The sequence below is a fragment of the Eptesicus fuscus genome, chromosome 5 (assembly GCF_027574615.1).
Source record: "Eptesicus fuscus isolate TK198812 chromosome 5, DD_ASM_mEF_20220401, whole genome shotgun sequence".
Lineage (NCBI taxonomy): Eukaryota > Metazoa > Chordata > Mammalia > Chiroptera > Vespertilionidae > Eptesicus > Eptesicus fuscus.
In genome coordinates, this window is record NC_072477.1 from 32,980,216 (window position 1) to 32,996,991 (window position 16,776).

The 16,776-nt window shown below is 41.4% G+C and overlaps 1 protein-coding gene across 4 annotated transcripts in view; it reads right to left on the bottom strand.

Annotated features, from left to right (window-relative positions):
- The window catches only part of MNAT1 (MNAT1 component of CDK activating kinase), a 196,194-nt gene that overhangs the window by 131,837 nt on the left and 47,581 nt on the right, over positions 1–16,776 (bottom strand). For all 4 annotated transcript variants that reach the window (XM_028141630.2, XM_054716011.1, XM_054716013.1 and 1 more), the window contains exons 2-3: positions 9,819–9,971; positions 7,443–7,516 (exon numbers count right to left, since the gene is read on the bottom strand). In XM_028141630.2, coding sequence (XP_027997431.2) covers positions 7,443–7,516; positions 9,819–9,971 — 227 coding nt within the window. The remainder of the gene's footprint in view (positions 1–7,442; positions 7,517–9,818; positions 9,972–16,776) is intronic.

A 16,776-nucleotide genomic window follows, 5' to 3' on the forward strand; every position in this document is an offset into this window, starting at 1 on the left:
ATTTACTGAAGGCAAAAAATCATATGATCCCAGGAAGTGAAGCAATTCACATAAAACAGTTAATATTTGGAAAATTGAACTGAAGTTCAGAAAATCTAATAAAAGAGTAAGATGCAAATTGACCGTACCTTTGTGACACCAACCAGCCAATCAGGAGTATGCAAATTAACCCAACAAAGATGGGCGGGATGGGACACTTGCATCGTCGCCATGGCGATGACGCAGGCATTCCACACCGCCCCAGCCACTCCGGGCCTCTAGGCAGCGTGGGAAGGCGGAAAGGTGGCTCCAGGCCAGAGCAAAAGCGGTGCTGGCAGCCAGGGGAAGGAAGGCCCATTCTTGCACGAATCTTCGTGCATCGGGCCTCTAGTAAACTATAACTCTATGAGACTAGGTTCCAAACTTCATCGATATTTTCAAATACAATAGAACTGCTCTTGACCCAACATAATCATGATTAATAGTTGATTATTTTTAAAGAACTGTTAAAGGAAGAAAACAAACATACTCCTGAACACAAACTTAAAACATAATAGTAAGTGTACAGTAGTTTTTTAACTTAATTACATAAGCCAAGATCTAGTCTTTAATTGGAGTATCTTGTACAAACCATACCTGTCGTCTATATTGTTCAGTTTCTGTTTTTCTAAAAGTGGACCAAGAATTTGAGAAGCAGAATCCTTATGGAGTTTTGCAATTTTTTTCCCAACCTTATAAACTACTTAATTAAATTACCATAACAAGTACCACTGACATAAGGTGTGAATGCCAATGCGTCCAACTCTATCTAAGTGTATAACTGAACTGGTGAGAGAAGTACAGAGGTGTATTTAAGGACATCTTCAGAATTCAGCCTTTATTCATTACTAGTGGCCCGGTGCACAAAATTCATGCACATTAAAAGGAAATTAATTAGAGGAAATAATTTAATATTGCTATTTGCCCTTTCTCTATAATAGAAGTGTCAGAGATGAAAGAAAATTAGTAAAATGTATATGAAAACCTTCCTCCTGTCAGAGTCTGGGGCGAACCACAGGACCCAGAGTCAAGTCCCCGCCCACCCTCATGCATCTCAAAATCACATGAGACCCAGACCCAGCCGGCTCCCACCCCCATTGGGCTAGATCCAGACCTGGCCAGTCCCACCCTTGTCAACCCCTGCCAGGCAAGGAACGTAGCCTCAGGTCCCCTGGCCCGGCACCAGGATGGGGGGCATGGCCTGAGGTCCAGACCAGGGTGGGGGGCGTGCCATGAAGTCCCCCATCAAGCCCTATTAGGTAGGGTGCATGGCCTGAGGTCCCCAGTCAAGCGCCGTCAAGCGGGGGGGCGCAGCCTGAGTTCCCCCGACCCAGCACTGGGGGTGCACCTTGAGGTCCCCCGTCAAGCCCCACTGGGTGGGGAGCATGGCCTGAGGTCCCCTGTCAGGTCCCGCCACACAGGGGGGTGCAGCCTCAGGTCCCCTGGCCCGGTTCTAGGGCGGGGGTTGCAGCCTGAGGTCCCTCGGCCTGGTGCCGGGGGGGGGGGGGGGCGCGGCCTGAAGTCCCCTGTCAAGCCCCACTTGGTGGTGGGTGCAGCCTGAGGTCCCCGGCCTGGCGCTGGGGTGGGGGGAGCAGCCTGAGGTCTCCTAGCCCAGCACCAGGACAGGAAGCGCATCTTGAGGTCCCCCATCAAGCCCCACCAGGCGGGGGGGTGTGGCCTCAGGTCCCCTGGCCTGGCACCAGGGCAGGGATTATGGCATGAGGTCCCTCAGCCTGGTGCCAAGGCAGGAGGCGTGCCTGAGGTCCCCTGTCAAGCCCCACAAGGAGGGGGGTGCGGTCTGAAGTCCCCCGTCAAGCCAAGCCAGGCAGGTGGGTGCAGCCTCAGGTCCCCTGGCCCGGTGCTGGGGCAGGGGGCGTGGCCTGAGGTCCCCCGTCAAGCCTCGCTGGGCAGGGGGTGCGGTCTGAGGTCCCCCAGCCTGGTGCTGGGGTGGGGGGCGCGGCCTGAGTTCCCCCGACCCAGCACTAGGGGTGCACCTTAAGGTCCCTTGTCAAGCCCCGCTGGGTGGGGGGCACGGCTTGAGGTCCCCTGTCAAGCCCAGCCAGGCAGGGGGGTGCAGCCTCAGGTCCCCTGGCCCAGTGCTGGGGCGGGGGGCGCAGCCTGAAGTCACCTGTCAAGCCCCACCTGGTGGGGGGTGCAGTCTGAGGTCCCCTGGCCTGGCGCTGGGGCGGGGAGAGCAGCCTGAGGTCCCCTAACCCAGCACCAGGACGGGAAGTGCACCTTGAGGTCCCCTGTCAAGCCCTGCTGGGCGGGGGGCATGGCCTCAGGTCCCCTGGCCTGGCGCCGGGGTGGGGGGCGTGGCCTGAGGTCCCCTGTCAAGCCCTACGGGGGCGGGGGAGGGCGTAGCCTCAGGTCCCTGCTTATTAGTTGTTAAGGCTTCTTATGGGAACTTGGCTTCAGCTGTGGATACAGCCATCTTTGTGACAGAGTGATGGTCAATTAGCATATTCCCACTTTATTAGATAGGATGCTTTGGGCATGAGTCAGTACATTTTATGGAAGAACTAGGAAATGTCAGTTACTCCAATGAGTCAATTGCATGGAGGCTGCTGAATAAGAGAATTTCAACATACTACAAATGAAGATAGTCCTTCATAAATATACATAATAAAATCACTTTCAAATTAAACACTCTGAGCCACAGTTTCCTTCTCTGGTAAGAAAGGGTTACATATTATGTAGTCCTAATATCCAGATTTGCTCTTACCTGCCAATCCTCGCTCCCACTTGTGAACATGAACCTCATTTTACCTATGAGCCCCAGGTTGTTCATATTTTAACACTAATTTGTCTCATAGCAAAATATATATATATTTTTTAAACTGTGACTCAACCAGAACCTTGTTCCAGAATCAAGATCTCTTCTTCTCCACCTTATTTATCCATCAATTTCTTTTAGTTATCCTGCCTGCCTGGTTGGAATTGTGACCATATATTCAACTTGCTCTGACATCTATGGTATCCTTTCTCTTTATTGCCTGACCAGACTTTTTGTCCTAGACTTAATATTTTTGTATATAGCCAGATTTCTACATATCTGCATACTTGTCCAGTTCTTACAGAGTTCTCCTTGGTTTATCTTCTAAGTCTTATCTTAACTTTTCTACTTTGCCTTGGCTTTCCCAATTCCACCATATTTTCAGCTAAAATCCAGACATTAATAGTTGCTAAGGCAGTGATGGCGAACCTATGACACGCGTGTCAGCACTGACACGTGTAGCCATTTCTGATGACACAAAGGATAAAACATTTGCTGCTCCTGAGGATGAAACATTTGCGACTAGAGTCTTGGAGTTAGACCCAGAGTCAAGTCCCAGAGTCAAGTCCCCGCCCACTCTTGGAGTTAGACTCTAACTCCAAGACTCTAGTCGCAAATGTTTCATCCTCCCCTATTAGACACTCTGTGCCGGAGGTCTGTAGGCCAAAACAACAGAAGTCCGGCACAGAGCGTCTAGGTTCTGGGACTTCTGGTTAAGCCGGGATCTTTGCCCTCACTTCTGCCGGCTGAACAGGGAGCAGCGGAACACAGTGGAGGACGCATCTCTGGGAGCCCTGCCATTACCAGTAACCAAATACCAGTTAACCACAGCAACCATTATCTACTGTTCTGGGGTGTCATGGATTTCTAATCCATCATTACTGAGATAAGTGAGGGGGAGGCTGGGAGAGGCGAGGGTTTGTGGCGTGCTATGAGTGCCGTTTCCCGCCATTAGAAATAGCGGCAGCCATTTTAATTCACATAAGGAACACCATCTTGCTCCATACTGCAGACTCCATTTCACCACTATTATTGTTGTGCATCCTTATTAACCCCTATTTCTGCTTATTAACCCTGCCCTTTCCTAAAAGACAGTTATATGCACCATTTTGTGGTTAGGCTAGTTAACCCCTAATTGCCTGCAGGCCTAACAAGCTATCTATAATTCTATCTTCTGTCACTGCCCCCCTGATGGAGAACCCAAAAAATAAAAAACTAAGGTTAAGTAAAGGAGATGATAGTAGCAGTGGCCGACCCTTTCAAGAGACATGGACCGAGATGTATGGCTTTATAGAAAAAAATCGCAGATCATTTTGCGTTCTATGTACTGAAATGGTAGTAAGCAGAACATGGAATATAAATAGACATTTTGATACTAATCATTCCCAGCTCTTGGAAAAAAGTGAGGATGAAAGGAAGGAATACATTTCCAGGCAGTTACACCTTTATAAGAGCCAATCTAATTCCATCCTTAAATTTATGAAAGGCTCTACAAATTTAACATCTGCAAGTTTGAGCATTGCTCACTCTATAGCTCAGCATGGAAAAGCGCTCAGTGAAGGAGAATTTATTAAAGAAACTCTCCTAAGATGTGCACCAGTTCTATTTCACGATATGCAGAATAAAGATGCAATTATTAAGAGAATATCTGAGTTACCACTCAGTAGAAATATCATAAAAGACCAAATAATGAGACTGAACACAAACATACAACATCAATTAAAGAGAGACATAAGGAAGTGTAAATATTTTTTGATCTCTCTTGATGAAACTACTGATGTCACATCACATGCTCAGTTGGCTATTATTGGTCAATATTCTGATGTTCTCGCAATGAGAGAAGAGTTGATAAAGTTAGTATCAGTGTCAACAAGTAAATCAGGAAGCGAAATATGTAAGGTTGTTATACAAACATTTCGTGACCTAAGCACTGATATCTCTAAAGTTGTGTCAGTGGACAGATGGGGCACCAAATATGGTGGTGGAAAAAGTCGGATTTGTCAAATTGTTTACAGAAGCTATTGGACATCCGATTGTGCCTTTTCATTGTATTATCCATTAAAAGGCTTTATGTGCCAAGGCAGGATTCACCGACTTATACGACTTAATGTCAGTTGTTACAAAAATAGTTAATTTAATAGCTGCTCACCCCCTTCACAAGCGAAAATTTTCAGCACTTTTACTGGACGTTGATTCCACCTACAGTGGACTGCTGATGTACAATAATGTAAGATGGCTGAGCCGAGGCAAAGTTCTTGAGCACTTTGTGGAGTGCTTTGAAGAAATTAAGGTATTTCTTGAGGATAAGGATATGGGAAACTTTCCTCAGCTTAATGATGTTAAGTGGGTCAACACCCTGATATTTTTTACAGATCTCTCTGTTCATATTAATGAACTGAACTTAAAGTTACAAGGTTTTGGCAAAAGTATTGACGTTATGTTTGGATACATAAAAGCTTTTGAAAGTAAAGTTAAAATTTTCAAGCGAGATGTAGAAACTAAAACTTGTAAGTATTTTCCTCGAGTAAGGCCAGTGCAGCTGTACAAAATGAAATGGAACTCTTGCATATGAAGTACCAGCATGTTTTAGACTCGTTACTTGACCAGTTTAGTGATAGATTCAGTCAATTTAGAAGTCTAGAACAGACCATGGAAATAATTAAGTATCCTGATGTAGTAGTCTACAGTAGTTTGGAATTAAATGGTTTCCAATGGATGAAAATTGATGATTTGGAAATGCAACTTGCAGAATTTCAAGACAGTATCTGGGCTCAGGTGTTTGTCGACTTGAGGTCAAAGCTTGAGAATCTGGAAAGGTGCCGCTTGGAGAATCAAGAGGAGTGCCACTACGAACAGGAAATTTGGAGTGCCTGGAACCGACTACCATACACTTTTAGGACCCTGAAAAATATAGCAATGGCTTTACTCACAATTTTTCCCTCTACATACTTTTGTGAGGCCTTATTCTCAGCGTTAAATAATATCAAAACCAACAAAAGAAACAGATTGACAGATGAAGTTAGTAGCGCTTGCTTGGGCCTGAAGTATACAAATACCAACCTTCAATTGAAGATTTAGCCAATGAAATTCAGCAACAAAAAAGTCACTAATAGGCAGGTTAGTTAAAGAATTCCCCCTCCCCCTCACTTATCTTAGTTCACGGCACCCCACACAAGCTAAATAATATCAAGACCAACAAAAGAAACTGACTGACGAATGAACAAAGAAGTCACTAAGCAGGTAAGTTAAATATTTAGTTTTTGGTTTATTAAATACAATTATATATAACAATTATACATTTACGTTATTTAAACTATAAATATCGCGAAATAATGTTTTTTCCTCAAAGTGACACACTACCCGAGTTATGCTCAGTTTTTTGGCGAAGTTTGACACACCAAGCTCAAAAGGTTGCCCATCACTGTGCTAAGGTAACTTTCAAAGCACAGTGAACAATACAATGAAAAAGCAATGGTCCCAAAGCACTAAGAGATCCCAGAAAAAGCCTAAAGTATGTTGTGTACATGCTATTTGCTATGACATAACAAATGAACTTAGATATTTTAGAAAAGTTTCAGAAACAGTGGAAATAGGGATTAGAATACTCCATCCCTCAGGAATTTAAATTTTCTAAAAATTTATCATATATAAACCTTCTCAAGAATAATTACTTTCATCCATTTCTTTCATTTGTGACGTTTCTTTGTCTCCGCATTTTGGCTGCTTCCCTGTGTTTGTTTCTATGTATTGGGTAACTGCTAAGTCTCTTTGAGTTGATAGAGTGGCCTTGTGTACTAGGTGTCCTATAGGGCCCAGTGGCTCTGCCTCCCCAATCACCTGAGATGGACACTCTTGGTGCACCCCTTTGTGGGCTGTGTGCACAGTCTTATTGTAGTTGAGCCTTGATTGCTGTTGGTATCACTGGGAGAAATTGACCTCCAGGCCAATTGGTTGTGGGGACCAGCTGCGACTACAGAGGGATAGCTGCTACAGGCGTTTACCTAGGCCGCCATCTTGGTTCCTCCACAACATTAATTTTTAACTGATATACAACTACGTACAGACTTTTTAACACCTCTGAAATCTTATTTAAGAAAACAGAAACAATACTTTCTTTTAATTAAAACATCCTTTTAACTAATCATAACAGAAATAAAAGGCGCTAAGATTACTTTAACCTCCGGTTCTAGAATAACACTAAATAAAGGGATTCCACTTCAACAGTCAACTACTTCAAAGTGTTTTGAAACTACTGTATCACAGAAGCATAAATGATAAACAACATATGGCTTTAGTCACCATGGACATAGTTATTAGAAATCCTATTTTTTTTCATCTGAATATTCTTTCCTTTTGTTTACTCTAATACATCACCAACATAGAGATGACATGTACAGATATAGCCTTCTTTCCCAGGTAAAAAATAGTATTCATCATATTTTTCCTAAGACAAAATATTTATTACTTAAGTACATCCTTTACTTAAGTATTCCTTCACATAACAAACATGATTAAGTGCAACAGGGAATAATTAGGTAAACATCAGGTATCACAATAAAACTTGTTAGAGTTTTTAAATGTTCTCCTTGGCATCCAAAAGATAAATGCACACATTAGAACACCAAAAGTATAAGCTTTAAAAACTAACCAATTTCTTCTACTTCTTCCAGGAAGTCATTATATTCTCTTAGACTAGGAAAGTCTTCTTCTCTTTTATTGTATCTATAAGAGAAAAAAAAAAATTAACATATCACATATCACTTGCTTTCAATATTATCTAACTAGTTAGTTTATTCTTACTTAATTCATACATGATACATAGAAAAGGATTGTTTACTATATAAAATGTAACCAGGTTTGTGACTAGACCAAGAATGTTGTTCTTACTAGTATATTTGTATGACTACAGAGACGTAGAATCAGGCGAGAGTGGTATAACACAAAATCTTTCTTACACGAGAAAGAAAAAGAAACTTGAAGCCTGAAAGAATGGAAAATGAGCTTAAAATAAGTCTATCATTGGAAATCATGATACTGCTTACTTCTTATAGATTCGTTAATTTCCAGAAAGCTAAAAATTAATTCAAAAAATACAGTCCAATTTTTCATGCCAGTTATAGCCTGAGGAATTTTGTAAATATTTAATACTAGAGGACCAATGCACAAAAATTCGTGCAAGAGTAGGTCTTCCTTCCTCCGGCTGCTGGCACTTGCTTCCCTCCGGCACCCGGGACCTGGGCTTCCCTCCTCCGCCCACCAGCAGGCACCTGGGACTCCGGCTGGCTTCCCCCAGGCTGCCCCGCAGGCACCTAGAACCTGGGTTGACTTCCCCTAGGCCACCCTCAGGCACCCGGGACCCGGGCTGGATTCCCTCTGGCCCTGGCTTTGTCTGGAAGGACATCTGGAATGACGTTCAGAAGACGTCTGGTCTAATTAGCATATTACCCTTTTATTATTATAGATACCTCTAAAGAATTGGAAAACCATAGGCATTAATGATAAGAAGAAGAAAAAACAAGAATCTAAGACAGACTATTTCCTAGAAGTAATCCAAATAATAAAAGAGCAGCTTGGGGCATTGATAAAGTAAAACTGGTTAGGTGCCTAGAAAGATGCTGCTAAAACACTGGTGACCAAGGTTGAAATATATAAATATTTCAACGAAAATAAATAAAATAAAACAATAATAGATTAAATATATATTAACTCTTTAAACTTCCAAAACAATAAGGTAGCTTGTAATAAGACAGATAAAATGAAACCCAAAGCTATCAATAAAGAGTAAAAAACAAATTATAAATGAAAAAGAATATATAGGTATATACACACATACAAAAATATACAGGGTGTCCCAAAAACATGTACACACACTTGAACAGCTGATAGCTCAATTGATGTTTTTTTTTCTTTTCAGCCAAAGCTTTGAACAAAGGAAATTCATCCTAAAATGCTACTGGAACTTTGAAAACACAGTTTAAGTACAAACACTGCCTTTATAATTATTCAGTGTGTATACATTTTGGGAGGACAGCCTGTATCCCCCAAAAAACTGTATACACACTTTAATAGTGGATAACTCATTTAATTTTCACTCCTTTCCCGATTTAACTGATTTAAAATAATGGGTGAAGCTAGACTAAGCTTTGAACAAAGAAAATTTATCCATTAGACTTTTTCATTGGGATACATAAAAGATAATGTTTACAGTATAAAACTGGCAAAAGTTGACGAATTGAGAGCGCACTAATACCAAACGAAATTATTCTTGTTGTTTGTGATTTCATTGCTTCATATTATCAGCAGTGCCTGAACCAGAACAGTCATCAGTTTGAAAACAGGCATTGACAAAAAAAAATTATTCATTTATGTAGATTCTTTTAAATTTTGAAAATGAACTGTATGTTAATAAACACTGACTTTATAATAATTCAAAGTGTGTATATATTTTTTAGAACATCCTATATATCAAAATAAATCATAGCTAGCATATGATTTTTTTCTAATGGCCTTCAGATCTCAACTTAAATGTTACCCCCTCAGGCCTTATATGACATCACTGACCCACATCAACACTCAGTCATTAACTTCTCAGTATTTTTCTCAATTTATAATCCCATTTTTTTATTTACCTATTTTAAATTGTCTACTTCTATGTTATCCTATGTTACCATGCTTTTGAGAGGAGCTATCTTACTCATTCCATACCTAGAGCCTAATATGTAGAATGCAGTGTTTGCACATAGTAGGTACTCAATATATATTTGTTAACTAAATTAATGTAAAAATAGCAAATAAATGAATTGTGATGCCATCAATCAAGAGGATCTACTCTTCTCTAATAAAGGTTAGATAATTAATATTTCTGAGTTCTCTAAAAACTTAATGTTTGTTGAACAAATACATAGATGAATTTATACTTGCCCAACTGTTCACATTTCTATCTGGAAATAATGATATCAATTACTGAAATAATTATTTTTAAAATCCTCTTTGTGGAATGGGTCATTCAAGCAATAATACTTACATTTTTAGCACTTTTTTCCGAATCTCAACCTCCTTGTCAACAGTAGGATCTTCAAAGAGTTGTACCCTAAAATTGCTCTTTCTAAGGGGAATGCCACACTCTGGACAGTTTCCAGCTCCTCTCACAAATAGTAAATCCACACAACTTTCACACCTGTTCAGAGAAAAATAGAATATAACTTTTAAGCTAGTATTCAAATGCACAAGATTGTAGATAGTTTTCCTTTTTATGTTTTGGTGTAGGGAGGGTGTTTGTTTGGGTGGGCTTTTTGAGGGTTGGAAAATTAGTCATTGCTACTTAAAATCTTACAAAAAGTCTTAGGAAAATGTTCATTTTCATTTGGGAGCTACTTTTCAGATATAGGTATTCCAAGGAATACCAATTTGGTTTACCAAATTAAACAAATTTACAAATTAAAACAAATAGAGTTGGGGACCAGGAGGATTCAGAGGTAGCAGGATAGGGAGAGTCAAAGAGGCATGTAAAAGAGTAGTCTATCGTCACCTCCATTCTCAGTCCAGTATCACCCTTAAACCTGGGCAAGAAAAGCCTCTGCTACAATCACTAAGACCAAGACTTTTTTTCCCCTTTCAGCCTTGTAAGAAAGTTTGAAAGTTCAGTAAGCAATTACACAAATGGGAATTATAAAAGAGAAGTGCTAGCTGAAGAAGTGCAAGCCAAAGGATGAAAAATTGAGAGTGCCCCTATATGTATATGCAGAAAAAGGAGAAAACTACCACAACTTATGCCTAAGAAGTCCTAGAAAGAGTGACTACTTATAAAAACTTCAACCAGTTAAAGTTGGCTGCCCAAATCCACCAAAGTGATTGCCTACACTGGTTTCCCAGACACCTGCATCCCCTCTCTCCTCTCTTCTGGGTAGTGCAATATGGGAAATAACTTAGAAGTTTGAGCTGGAAGAGCAAGGAACTGAAGAGGTCAACCTCTCTGTACCAGATTCCTGGGGATTGGAGAGGACTGGGATGATTAAGAGTGATACATTTCCCCTAATCTTTGTAGTTAAAGGAAATTAAATCCAACTACAGAAGTTGAAAATGGATTTAAATACCACCCAATTATTCCTGCCCTGCCCCAACAAATCCATGCTACTTAAATCAGACTAGCAAGTGGAAAGGCTGGCCAGAGAAGAGAGCAGCTCTTTTAGCCCCTGGGTCTTGAGAATACAGGCTTCAGGGAACTCAGGATGAAGATTGGAAACTAAGATTGTACCAAGGATTTGCCTTTCTTAACTTTTAAATATTTACAACTTTCAGAATGTAGTCATCAAGTTATAATCTTGCCCAAGTAGATATATGTTAGGACCACACATTACTCCTTTCTTAGCATTATCTGAAATTCTTTATGTGTTCATTTTCTATAACCACCACTAGTATGTAAACTGCATTGGAGCAGGAATTTGGCCTAACTTCTTCTCTATCCCTAGTGCCTGACACTTAATAAGTACTCAATAAACTATACATAACAACAAATACATATGACAAAGAGAAAAAGAAAAATTCTAATGGTAAGGGAAAAGTTGATTTTTCCCAAAAATTTAGTTGATTTGTGGAATAAGCTAAATGAGAAAAATGAAAGAGGGAAATAAGAATTTTTAATCCTTATTAATAAAATTAATAAGTTACCAATTATATTATTAATTAGTTGGTTATTAATAAAATACTAACATTCACCTTTGCATCACTCTATCTTAATAGTGCCATTAAAATATAGAAAAAAAATCCCTAAGAGGGAAAACAGAGACCACTTTGGGATTGGAACAATTGAGAGTGGGGCATTTCTCCTAATCTTTGTGGTTAAAGGAAATTAAATACAACTACAGAAGATGAAAATGAGCATACTTTATAACTACACTGACTAAAGATACTTATAGGCAAGGAGCATTCTGAAATACTCAAAACTATTGAGCCACAAATAATATTCTGTATTTCAAGGACTTAAAAGAGTAGTTTCCATCAATAATTCAGTCAACAAGGTAATATAAAACACTTCAATATTTCTAAAGATCATACTGTATATTAAACATCATACATTCTTTGTTTCCACCATTAGTTCTACATCTCCGCTTTTATAAAATCTACCATAAAACATAAGGATTTCAACAGTATTAAATAATGTTTAAAATTATTTATTGTCCACCCTGGCCGGTGTGGTTCAGTTAGTTGGAGCATCAACCGGTGCACCGAAGGGTCGCAGGTTTGATTTCCAGTCAGGGCACATACCCAGGTTCCAAGTTGGATCCTTGATCCAGGCGTGAGTGGGAGGCAGCCGATCAATGTTTCTTTCTCTCTCTCTCCCTCTCTCTTCCTCTTTCTCTAGAATCAATAAAAACATATCTAGCCCTAACCGTTTTGGCGCAGCGGATAGAGCCATCGGCTTACGGACTGAAGGGTCCAGGTTCGATTCTGGTCAAGGGCATGTACTCCTTGGTTACGGGCACATCCCCAGTAGGAGGTGTGCAGGAGGCAGCTGATCGATGTGATGTTTCTCTCCCATCGATGTTTCTAACTCTCTATCCCTTTCCCTTCATCTCTATAAAAAATCAATAAAATATATTTTTAAAAATAATAAAATAAAAACATATCTTCAGGTGAGGATTAAAAATAATAATAATAATAATTTATTTTCCTATACCACTTTTTCCCTTTCCAATTTTAATTGCTAAAAAGAACAAACAATTCCTTTTTTTTTTTTTAAGCTCAAATACAGAAGTACATAGAGAAAAAACTGAAATTTCTACTTTATTCTGTTCTACCCCTCATCTTCCACAGGTAGCATACTACTGTTAAATGAAATGTTTATGTGGCCAGATATTTTTCTACATATTTACAATATACATTGAGTGGCCAGATTATTATGATCTCTGAACGCATAATAATCTGGCCACTCAGTGTATATCCTATATAATAAAAGGCTAATATGCAAATTGTCCCCTCAACCAGGAGTTCGACCAGCAGGCAGGCCAGCCAACCGCCCATGTCCCCTCCCCCTGGCCAGGCTGGCCAGACCCCACCCATGCACGAATTCATGCACTGGGCCTCTAATACACACACACACACACTGAGTGGCCAGATTATTATGCATTCAGAGATCATAATAATATTTACAAATTACAGATACAGAAACTAATCATATAAAAAAGGAAAAGCAGGAGAAAAGTTGATAATTGCTAGTTCACTTCATCTGGCAACAGAGCAACCAAAACAGCAGTATGTGGGCAATCTTTTGCCTCAAAGAGTGCCATGAATTTTTTCAAACAAAATCTTATATTCTGCAAACAAAAAAAAAATTTGCTGAAAAAGCCAAAATTCTCAGTCATTACTCATTCCAAAGATATTTTTATGGTTTTCTTTTGTTTTTTAAAAACCAGAATGCGGCCTACTCTTTTCTCTCTGAACAACTTATTTTGAGATTATATTTTCTTATATAAAGAATAGTTAGCTACTTATATTCCTTTTTCGAGATTATTAACCATCCTGTTTGCTTTTGCTTCTTCAAGAATGATTATATTCATGGAGAATTTCAATAATTATTAAAACAGATAAACAGACTTAGGAAAACATAATCATAAATTCTGAATGTCATATTTTCTTTGAAGTAACCAGGTTTTATCAGCACTTCCATTCTTCTTTAGCCCCTTGGCTTCTGGAAACAACTCAAAACAGAAACCTATGGTCTTGAAAGATAAAAACTAAATGATAACTTCTGTTAAAAATTTATTCCCACAAAAAAAAATTATTTCTTAAACCCATAGTTACTGAACTCTCTAGAATAGGAGCTAGACATTACTAAGGAAATTTTTTCTCCCAAAATATGCGGCCTAACTTTTCTGTACCAGTGACTACTGATTGTAAAGCCATATCTTTGAACATTTTAGGAATCTTAACTAAATAGACAATTTGAAAAAATCTTTGCCCTAAATGAATGAGGAAAATTTTGAGGTAGATGACTTAAATGATCACTAGTTAATTACATTAATAAAATCTTACTGGCATGCATTAATGAAATGTGTGCAAGAATTCACAGAAAACCCACTAAAAATAATATCAGCTGCATTTTTGAAAAAAATATTCAATTTATAAATAGACTTTGTTCCAATAGTTTGCTTACAAATTAGCTACTTGGAACTCAGAATACATTTTCCCAAAGAAACTGTTAAATATGATAGTTAGGTTTTCAACTAAATTATACTGGCCCACATAAGATGAACACTGTATTAGGCAATTCTTTTTCTTATTTTTCTCTCCCCTCCTCTCACCATAAAACAGTAATACCAGCTTTCAAATGAGAGTTAAAATGGGGTAAGAGAAGAATATTTTAGCAATTTAGGTCCCAATTTGAATCTTCATCTTAAAATTTTGATGATTTCCATACTTTAAATAACTTTGATAGAAGGGATATGTAATCCTTATAAAAAGGGATTACCTATTTACACATAATATGAATTTAAAAACAATTAATCATAGAATCCAGATAGCCTTAATTATTATAACTAGAGGCCCGGTGCACTAATTCGTGCACGGGTGGGGTCCCTCTAGGTGGCCTGCAGGGATAGGGCTGAAACCCACAGTCCAATGCTGCCTGCAGTTCCTACCTGCCGCTCCAGCTCATCCTGGCCCCACTGTGCCTACCGTGGGCTTGCGCCCAATCAGTCCCGATCAGGAGAGGCTCACGCTGCCGCAGCAGTGCTCACCAACCATGAGCCCTGCGTCTGGCGCCCTCCCAAAGGGAGTAGCCTGTGGGATCAGGCTGAAACCGGCTCTTCAACATCCCCTCAGGGGTCTAGGATTGCAAGAGGGTGCAGGCCAGGCTGAGGGACCCCACTGGTGCATGATCAGGCCGGGGAGGGACCGCGCAAGGGCTCCAGCCCATCTCGCTCAGTCCCAATCAACTGGACCCCAGCAGCAAGCTAACCTGCCGGTTGAAGCATCTGCCCCCTGGTGGTCAGTGCACATCATAGCAAGGGACTGAGCAGCCTTAGCATATCATCAGCACATTACGCTTTGATTGGTTTAGTTGTTCTGCTGTTCGGTCTATTTGCACATTACCCTTTTATTATATAGGAATGCATTGTAGTATAGAGGACAATGAACATGGGCGAGTTCAATAACTGGCATAAAGTTATCCTATATAATAAAAGGCTAATATGCAAATCAACCAAGCGGCGGAATGACGTGATTGCTCTGACATGCACTGGCCACCAGGGGCAGATGCTCAATGCAGGAGCTGCCCCCTGGTGGTCAGTGCACTCCCACAGGGGGAGTGCCACTCAGCCAGAAGCCGGGCTCACGGCTGGCGAGCACAGCGGCGGTGGCGGGAGCCTCTCCCACCTCCGCAGCAGCGCTAAGGATGCCCGACTGCCGACTTAGGCCTAAGCCATCAGTTGGACATCCCCCAAGGGCGCCCGGACTGCGAGGAGGCGCACGCCAGGCTGAGGGAACCGCCCTCCAAATGCACAAATTTTGTGCACTGGGCCTCTATTATACCTATAAGAACTGACCATGGTCCTCTTTACATTCTACATGTTCTCCTTCAATCTTAATCTTACTCATAACTTATACAATGATAATCCGTGGTGTCTATTACTAGCCCAAATATCTCTCCTGAGTTCCTTTTAGGTACTGCCTATTGCACAATCCTATCTAATAATAGACAAATATGCAAATTGACCATAACTCCGACACACCCACAAGCCACGTCCACAAGCCACGCCCACCATCCAATCAGAGCAAGCATGCAAATTAACCCAAACCAAGATGGCTACAGCCACAGAGAGTAAGGTTTCCTAGGTAACGGAGGAAGCCAAGCTTTCCACCTGCCCTTGCCAAGCCTAAGCCTCCACTCAAGCTACAAAGTTTCAATTATAGAAGGTAAACAAATTCAAACAAATGGCGGCAGAATGGAGCTTGAGAGAGCAGGCCAGAGTTGCCAACGGCAACAGGGGAAGCAAAGCTTTCCACACACCCTGGCCAGGCCCACCCGCTTAAGGCAACAAAGTTTCAATTATAACCCCAACACAAATGGCTGCGGGCCTCAGAGGGAGCCCCAGGCTTGGCTCTGCTCCAGGCTACAAAGTTTCAATTGTAGAAGGAAAATAAATTCCAGATACCAGGGCCTCCGCTTGCATTGCCAGGGGGCGTGGCCGAACTGCAAACCACCACAGGCCCCTCGCTCAGGCCGCCCCATGCCCCAAGGGTACTCCACCCTGATCAGGGACACCCTTCAGGGCAAACCAGCTGGCCCCCACCCCTGTACCAGGCCTCTATCCTATCTAATAAAAGAGTACTATGCAGATTGATCATCACTGCAACACACAATATAGCTGCCCCCATGTGGTCAAAGATCCTGCCTCCATGTCAACACAGGATGGCCACAACAAGATGGCCAGCAGGAGAGGGCAGTTGGGAGGCACCTGGCCTGCAAGGGAGGGCAGTTGAGAGGGACCAAGCCTGCAAGGGAGGGCAGTTGGAGGTGATCAACCCTGCAGGAGAGGGCAGTTAGGGGTGACCAGGCCAGCAGAGGAGGGAAGTTGGGGGCAAACAGGCTGGCAGCAGAGTGGTTAGGGGGTGATCAGGCTGGCAGGCAGAAGCGGTTAGGGGCAATCAGGAAGGCAGGCAGGCAAGCAGTTGGGAGCCAGCAGTCCTGGATTGTGAGAGGGATGTCCGACTGCCCGTTTAGGCCTGATCCCTGGGATCGGGCCTAAACGGGCAGTCGGACATCCCTTGAGGGGTCCCAGATTGGAGAGGGTACAGGCTGGCTGAGGGACAACCCCCCTCCATGCACGAATTTCGTGCACCGGGCCTCTAGTTCTTTAATATTAAACAGACATATGTTGTTGTTGTTTTGTTTTGAAAAATAAAGTTGCCTGAAACTTAATATATCCAAAACCAACATCCTTCACTCCAGGAGGGATATACTAGTAGAAAGAGAATAACACCAC